Here is an 8510-nt window from a genome sequence, read left to right as displayed (position 1 = left end):
TACCATTTGGCAAACAGATACACTTGAATTTGTTTACTCCAAAATATCTCAATATTCCAGTAGTTCAACCTTTAGCTCGACAAGTGAAAACGAAGTCCAAGTTGAAGTTGATGACAAAGATTATGATCCGGGGAAAAAGCTAATGTCATTGATACTTCAACAAAGTCGACAAATTGTTGAAGCATATCAAAGTAATAACGTGATGCGGCGAAGAAGAAGGTTCATCCAAAGAAATCGTGAAGTCGGGCATGCGAGGCTCTTCAATGATTATTTCTCCACAAACCCGGTGTATCGAGATCAAATATTTCGAAGACGATTTCGCATGCGAAGAGAGTTATTCTTTCGAATAGTGAATGCACTTGAGGATCGTGCACCGTATTTTCAGCAAAGGGACGATGCTGCGACAAGAAAAGGCTTGTCACCACTACAAAAATGCACGGCTGCAATTCGTCAATTGGCGTATGGAGTCCCGGCCGACCATCTTGACGAGTACCTACGCATGGGTGAATCAACTGCCATCAAGTGTCTTTTCTAGTTCTGCGGATATGTGGTTGAACTATTTAGTGATCGATATTTGAGAAGGCCAAATGCTGATGATGTTTAACGTCTTCTTCAAATGCATGATGAAAGGCACGGGTTCCCTGGAATGTTGGGCAGTCTTGATTGCATGCACTGGGAATGGAAAAATTGCCCAGTTGCTTGGAAATGCCAGTTTACAAGAGGCCATGGGTCACCGACAATCGTGCTTGAAGCGGTCGCATCTCAAGACTTGTGGATATGACATGCATTCTTTGGTGTCGCCGGTTCACGTAATGATCTTAACGTTTTGTACGAATCTCCCATATTCAATAACGTCTTGCAAGGAAATGCACCAGAGATTAATTTCATGGTCAACGAGACTCAATATACGAATGGGTATTATTTAACAGATGGAATATATCCGGAATGGGCCACTTTCGTTAAGGCTTTTCCTTGCCCGGAGGATCCAAAGAGGAGGATTTTTAAGGAAAGACAAGAGTCTGCAAGAAAAGATGTTGAACGAGCATTTGGGGTGCTCCGAGCTCGATGGGCAATTGTCAGAGGTCCAGCTCGTTATTGGTACAGAAAAAAGTTAAAATATATTATGTTAGCATGCATTATTTTACATAACATGATTGTCGAAGATGAGGGGGTTCACGTTTCAAATTGGTACAACGATGAAGGTGACGAACCAGCACAACCCGTCCAGGGCTCAAACCGAGGATTTCATGAATATCTCTGAACAAATTCCGAAATACGTGACACTCATGTGCATCACCAACTTCGTGCCGACTTAGTTGAACATATTTGGTCATAATACAACAACAATTCTTGAATTAGTATTTTGCATCTTCTGTTAAATTTAATTTATTTTCTTTTATTTTTATGCAAGTGTTATTTATTTTTATATGTTGTACCGTTTTATTTTAGGTTTATAATAATTTTTTAATTTTAAGTAAATGACACTCATAAAAATAAATTATTTTACGTACTGAATATATAAAAACAAATTATTATTAATATAAAATAATAATTTAAATTTCTTAAAAAATTTGAAATTGAATTTATTTAATGTAAAATAAGAATAAGATGAATGAGTGGACATCGGGACCTACAAATAATGAGTGTGAATGTTAAAATGAATGTGAGAGAATAGATGTGTTAATGTAATGTGTAGGGTATCCGCTAGCGCCCGTGTGCAGGGTATCAGTTCTATAAACTAGGTACTTTACATTCGCACCGCGTGTGTAAAGTAATTTTTTTTTTATAATTATCGAGATATTAAAGTGAAATTTGACAAATTTTCAAAGGACTAAAGTTCTATTTAAATTCTTATAATTAAAAAAAATAAAAACAAAAGTATTTGTTGAAATAAAAAATAATAATAAAAACAAAAGTGTAATATTGATATCACACAAGGACAAAATTGGAAGAGCTAAAAACAGATCAAGACACCATTTTTGTCTTTATTGTAGAGATTCTTAATAATAGTAATATATATATACACACACCCCGACCTGGAATGACTTAACACATTATAGTTTAATTAGATCAAGGACGAATTGTGATACTTCTATATATAATCTAGTTAATTACTCCTTTTTAATGCGAGTTTTTTTATTTATGAAATTAAAATAATACCTAGCCTTCTTTTGTAATTAGTATTATTACTTCTCTTAATTTAGCGCTTAATTAATTATGTATTTGTCATATTTTCATATAGTTTATCTTATATTTTCAAGCTTATTAATAATAAAGAGGCAAATAAACTCAAAACGCAATTACGTACAAAAACCTCAAAGCAAAAACATAGGTAAGCACAAAATATCATTGATACCATTATTCAATTATTTTATTTAGCTTCACGTAAAAGCTTACCACACTCTGCTAGTCATATTTGATGCATCTCTACTTACTCGCATATCCTAAATTTTAACAACAATTCAGAATATCAACTTAAAACGGTACATAGAGAATCTATCAAGTATAACAGAATATCTGACAGATGAATTAGTACACATTCCTTTTGGACAACTTCACCCTTAATCCATGTTTCATTTGAATTATGATAGAATCGCTTGCAGAAACCTTGTGATCTTTCACCACTTCAATGTTGTAATGGCATATAACAGTTGCAGCCACCATTTTCATCTGAATAAAGGCCATTTCTTTACCTAGACAAGTTCTTGGCCCGGCGTTGAAGGCCGGGAACTTGTAGGATGGCTCGTGTTTGATACCTCCACGTTCCGTAATCCATCTCTCCGGCTTGAAATCCAGGCAATCTTTCCCCCATATCATCTCCATTCTTCCCATTGAATAGAAAGAAAGCACAACCATTTTGTTCTCAGGAATGTAGTTTCCTGTCGGAAGAATATGTTAGAAAAATGAGTTTTGTACTCATTTGAATCGATAAAATAATTCGAACGAGCTACGTAGCAAACGAAATTATTTCTTGATTACCAATTAGGGTGAATGAGAAATTAATTGAGTTCAAATTTTATCGAATGAAAAGATTGAATCGAAAAGATTATATATATATATATATATATTATAATATATTATTATATTGTAATATTATATAATATATATATAATTAAAAAATAAAAAAAAATTTATTGAAATCACACGGCCAATTGGCCGTGTGATTTCGTGAATGTGGCGCCTCTTGAAAGAGGCGCCACTTTGTCTTGGCCGAATGGCCAAGATGAATGTGATTTTTTTTTTATTATGAAATGATGCACCATTTTATGAAGAGACATGACTCTTGGTTCAAGACTTTTCATCAACTATAAATAGAATCCCTCTCATTTGCATTCATTGCACAATTTTCTCTTCTTCTCCTTTCTCTCTAATTTAGTTCTATATGCGAATTTTTAAGCACTAGCGCTTAAAGTTCAAATTTCCAAGATATAAAATCTTGAACTTGGATTTTCTAAGCTTATACGCTTAAATTCGAACTTTGGAATTAAATTTGAGAGTTGTCTTCTAGTTTTGAGTTTTTTAAGCATTTGCGCTTAAATCCAAGTTTTGCAAGATATAAACTCTTGGAATTGGATTTTTAAGTTTAACGCTTAGAATTCGAAACTAGAAAGTTTGCATACCATCTTGATAGCGTTCTAAACATCTCAAGTTCGTGTGGCTTTGAAATTTGTAGTGCTACTATTTTAAAGTCGTAGTCGTTGTATCTTGGGAAACGAATTGCCAACAACCGTGAGCACCGGGGCGGGGCAATATCGTTTTAAGGAAAAAGAGTCAAACTCTTGCCTCGACTATTTTCTCCTAGCCATTTGGTTCACCCATTTCTATCACGAGATTTCCCAAGACAAATTAAAGAATACCAAACCAACAATCTTAAAACGATATTAGAACCAAAATGGCCTCAACAAGTACAACGACTCCAACTGTCCATCATGGAGAAAAACCTGAAAAGTTCCATGGTACTGATTTCAAGCGGTGGCAACAAAAAATGCTTTTCTACTTGACCACCTTAGCTTTGGCGAAATTCCTCAAAGAAGATCCGCCTACTGTTGATGAAGGAGAACAAGATACTCAAAAGAGGGCAGCCGTTGATGCATGGAATCATAGTGACTTCCTATGCAAAAACTATATCTTGAATGGACTAGACAATGCACTATACAACGTGTATTGTCAAGTGAAAACGGCAAAAGAATTATGGGAGTCACTTGACAAAAAGTATAGATCTGAGGATGCCGGCTTGAAGAAATTCATTGTTGGACGATTCTTGGATTTCAAGATGATTGATTCCAAATCGATCATGGCCCAAGTGCAAGAGTTACAAGTAATTCTGCAAGAAATTCATTCGGAAGGAATGAACCTTAGTGATTCATTTCAAGTGGCGGCCATGATTGAAAAGTTGCCTCCTATGTGGAAAGATTTTAAGAATTATCTCAAGCATAAACGCAAAGAGATGAATCTTGAAGATTTGATTGTGCGCCTAAGAATTGAGGAGGACAACAGGGCATCCGAAAGGAAGGCCGGAAAGAGCAATTTTGAGGCGAGAGCAAATTTGGTGGAACAAAACACTAGCAAGAAGAGAAAGCACCAAGGAAATGGTCCAAAGAAAGGAAAAGCCAAAAAGTTTAAAGGCAATTGTTATAATTGTGGCAAGCCTAACCATTTGGCACGAGATTGCCGAGAAAAGAAAGGTAATCAAAAGAATTCAAGGGACCAAGCGAACATCACCGAAGATGAGAAATTGTCAAATAACATGTCGGATCTCATGCTTTCCGCTGTTGTGTTTGAAGCCAATCTAGTGGACAATCCAAAAGAATGGTTCATCGACACCGGAGCAACAAGACATGTTTGTGCCGAAAAGGAAATGTTCTCTACATATACCCCGATTAGTGGACGACAACTCTTCATGGGTAACTCTACTACGTCAAAAATCGTGGGACTTGGAAAGGTGGTGCTCAAGATGACATCCGGCAAGGAATTAACTCTTATTGATGTGCTACATGTTCCGGACATTCGAAAGAATCTTGTGTCGGGATCAGCACTTGTCAAGGCTGGATTTAGACTAGTGTTTCATTCTAGTAAATTTGTACTATCAAAGAATGATATGTTTGTAGGAAAAGGCTATCTAGAAAAAAGCCTTTTCAAACTGAATGCGATGAATGTACTTCGTAATATTGAAAGCAATAAAAGTACCAATTTTATTTACTTGGTTGAGTCGTGTGATTTATGGCATGACCGTTTAGGTCATGTAAGTTATAATTCATTACGTAAGCTAGTAAATTTAAATTTATTGCCTTCAATTGACGTAAACAAAAAACACAAATGTGAGATTTGTGTAGAGGCAAAATTTACAAAGGCCTCGTTTCCATCCGTGGAAAGAAATACAACTCCTCTAGAGTTAATTCACACTGATTTATGTGATTTGAAGTTTGTGCAAACTAGAGGAGGAAAAAAGTATTTCATTACTTTCATTGATGATTGCACAAGGTATTGTTATGTCTATTTGATACGTAGCAAAGACGAGGCTCTCGAAGTGTTTAAACACTATAAGAATGAGGTTGAAAACCAATTGACTAAACGAATAAAAATTATTCGCAGTGATAGAGGTGGAGAATATGGAGCACCATTTGACGAATTTTGTTGCGAAAGTGGCATTATTCATCAAACTACTGCGCCATATTCACCACAATCAAATGGTATTGCTGAAAGGAAAAATCGCACTCTAAAAGAAATGATGAACGCAATGTTATTGAGTTCAGGATTACCCCAAAACTTGTGGGGGGAAGCAATCCTTTCAGCCAACTATATTCTTAATAAAATACCACACAAAGTTAAGGACGAAACTCCTTACGAATTATGGAAAGGCCACAAGCCTTCCTACAAATATTTAAAAGTGTGGGGGTGTTTGGCAAAAGTTGAAGTGCCAAAACCAAAACAAGTAAAAATTGGGCCTAAGACAATAGATTGTATATTTATTGGATATGCAAATAATAGTAGTGCATATCGATTTTTGGTACATAAATCTGAAATAAGCGATGTGCACGAAGGAACAATTATTGAATCAAGGAATGCTGTCTTCTTTGAAACAACATTTCCTTATTTAGAAAATAAAGAAATAAGTTCTCGAAAAAGGACTTATGAAACTACGAGCGATAGAGTTCAAGAAGAACAACAAGAACCACGACGTAGTAAGAGGGCTAAAACAGCCATGACCTTTGGCCCTGATTTTCTAACTTATATGTTGGAAAATGAACCAATGACAGTTAGTGAAGCACTATCAAGTCCTGAAGCCCTTTTTTGGAAGGAGGCAATGAACAATGAGATAGAATCTATCTTGCAAAATCATACATGGGAATTGGTTGACCTCCCTCCGGGAAATAAACCATTAGGATGCAAGTGGATTCTTAAAAGGAAATACAAGATCGATGGATCTATTGGAAAATATAAGGCTAGATTAGTAGCCAAAGGATATAGACAAATGGAAGGTCTTGATTATTTGGATACATACTCGCCAGTGGCGAGAATAACATCTATTCGTGTATTAATAGCAATTGCGGCATTACGTAATCTAGAAATACATCAAATGGATGTGAAAACGGCATTCCTCAATGGGGAACTTGAGGAAGAAATATATATGGAACAACCTGAAGGGTATATAGTTCCTAGACAAGAGAAAAAGATGTGTAGACTCGTTAAGTCATTATATGGGCTTAAACAAGCGCCAAAACAATGGCATGAAAAATTCGACAAAACTATGTTGTCAAATTGCTTCAAAATTAACGAGTGTATTAAATGTATTTACATCAAAGGCACACCTGAAGCATATGTGATAGTATGCTTGTACGTCGATGATATGTTAATTGTGGGAAGCAATATTAATATCATCAAGACTACTAAGAAGATGTTAACAAAAAACTTCGATATGAAAGATATGAGAGAAGTAGATGTCATTTTGGGAATAAAAGTCACCAAAACATCAGAAGGATGTGTATTGTCGCAATCTCACTATGTTGAGAAAATATTGGAAAAATATAATGCGAATGATATGTCCTTGATCAAAACACCTGTAGATCCAAGTTTGCATCTTTCCAAAAATAAAGGTGAACCCATATCTCAATTAGAGTATTCGAAGATTATAGGCAGTCTGATGTATCTCATGAACTGCACTCGTCCAGATATTGCTTATGCTGTAAACAAACTAAGTAGATTTACAAGTAATCCTGGCAATGATCATTGGAAGGCATTAATAAGGGTACTTAAATATTTAAGATACACCTTAAATTATGGATTACAATATACGAGATATCCCGCGGTCCTAGAAGGTTATAGTGACGCAAATTGGATATCTGACACAAATGATTCAAAATCCACAAGTGGTTACGTATTTACCATTGGTGGTGGGGCTATATCATGGAAGTCTTCTAAGCAAACTTGCATTGCTCGATCCACAATGGAATCGGAATTTATAGCTTTAGACAAAGCTGGAGAAGAAGCCGAATGGCTTCGAAATTTCTTAGAAGAAATCCCTTGTTGGAATAAGCCAGTGTCCTCAATAATAATTCATTGTGATAGTCAATCAGCAATTGGAAGGGCACAAAACACTATATATAATGGTAAGTCTCGACACATCCGTCGTAGACATAATACCATACGACAATTGATCTCTAATGGCATTATCTCCATTGATTATGTAAAATCAAAGGAGAATCTAGCGGATCCACTTACAAAAGGTATACCGAGAGATCAAATGAATTGTTTATCAAGAGGAATGGGACTAAAACCCCAAAATTAAATCTTGTAGTGGATACCCAACCTAGTTGACTGGAGATCCCAAGATCTAGGTTCAAAAGGGACAACTAAATTACGAGATTTGTAGAAACACCTGGAGAAATCTCCTACCTATTCCTATGATAAGAGGTGTTGCCCAGAAAGGGGTATGAGGCTAGGTCTTACCTTTAATGATTCCTAAGATATATTAATACGTATATTGGAGTATAGTGGGATACTCTCCTAGGAGATCACCGGCGTAAGTGCGAAGTGTGGCCGCTTCAAATATGAAAAGCACTCGCGAAACCAAGGGGTGTCCATGGCCGAAATGGACCCAACAGTGAGAACATAATGAAATGTTAGAAATGTTATTGTGTGAATATAATTGTCTTGGTTTACACAAAACGGCGAATAGTTCAAGGCATCACGTCCACTAATTGCCAAGTAAATCCGATTATATCTTACTAAGGAAGGTTCAAAGCCAAAAGCTACCTATCCTGATGCAATAATATTTTGCTAGAACGCTATTTGTCGAGTCAGCATAGTCACATGCATTAATTTTCATTCATGTGGGGGATTGTTAGAAAAATGAGTTTTGTACTCATTTGAATCGATAAAATAATTCGAACGAGCTACGTAGCAAACGAAATTATTTCTTGATTACCAATTAGGGTGAATGAGAAATTAATTGAGTTCAAATTTTATCGAATGAAAAGATTGAATCGAAAAGATTATATATATATATATAT

General features: G+C 35.7%; 2 protein-coding genes across 2 annotated transcripts in view; one reads left to right on the top strand and one right to left on the bottom strand.

Moving 5' to 3' along the window:
* The window catches only part of LOC140979174 (proteasome subunit alpha type-2-A-like), a 5833-nt gene extending 5806 nt beyond the window's left edge, over positions 1-27 (top strand). Inside the window, exon 12 of the mRNA XM_073444509.1 lies at positions 18-27. Coding sequence (XP_073300610.1) covers positions 18-27 — 10 coding nt within the window. The remainder of the gene's footprint in view (positions 1-17) is intronic.
* A 2414-nt stretch (positions 28-2441) lies between these two features.
* LOC140978108 (alkane hydroxylase MAH1-like) overlaps positions 2442-8510 on the bottom strand; it is an 8001-nt gene continuing 1932 nt past the window's right edge. The window contains exon 2 of the mRNA XM_073442901.1: positions 2442-2894. Within this exon, the coding sequence (XP_073299002.1) occupies positions 2530-2894 (365 nt within the window). The 3' untranslated portion in view covers positions 2442-2529. The remainder of the gene's footprint in view (positions 2895-8510) is intronic.

The sequence above is a fragment of the Primulina huaijiensis genome, chromosome 6 (genome assembly GCF_012295235.1).
Source record: "Primulina huaijiensis isolate GDHJ02 chromosome 6, ASM1229523v2, whole genome shotgun sequence".
Classification (NCBI taxonomy): domain Eukaryota; kingdom Viridiplantae; phylum Streptophyta; class Magnoliopsida; order Lamiales; family Gesneriaceae; genus Primulina; species Primulina huaijiensis.
The sequence above is the reverse complement of the archived record's forward strand: the minus strand, read 5'-3'. Positions and strand labels throughout refer to the sequence as shown.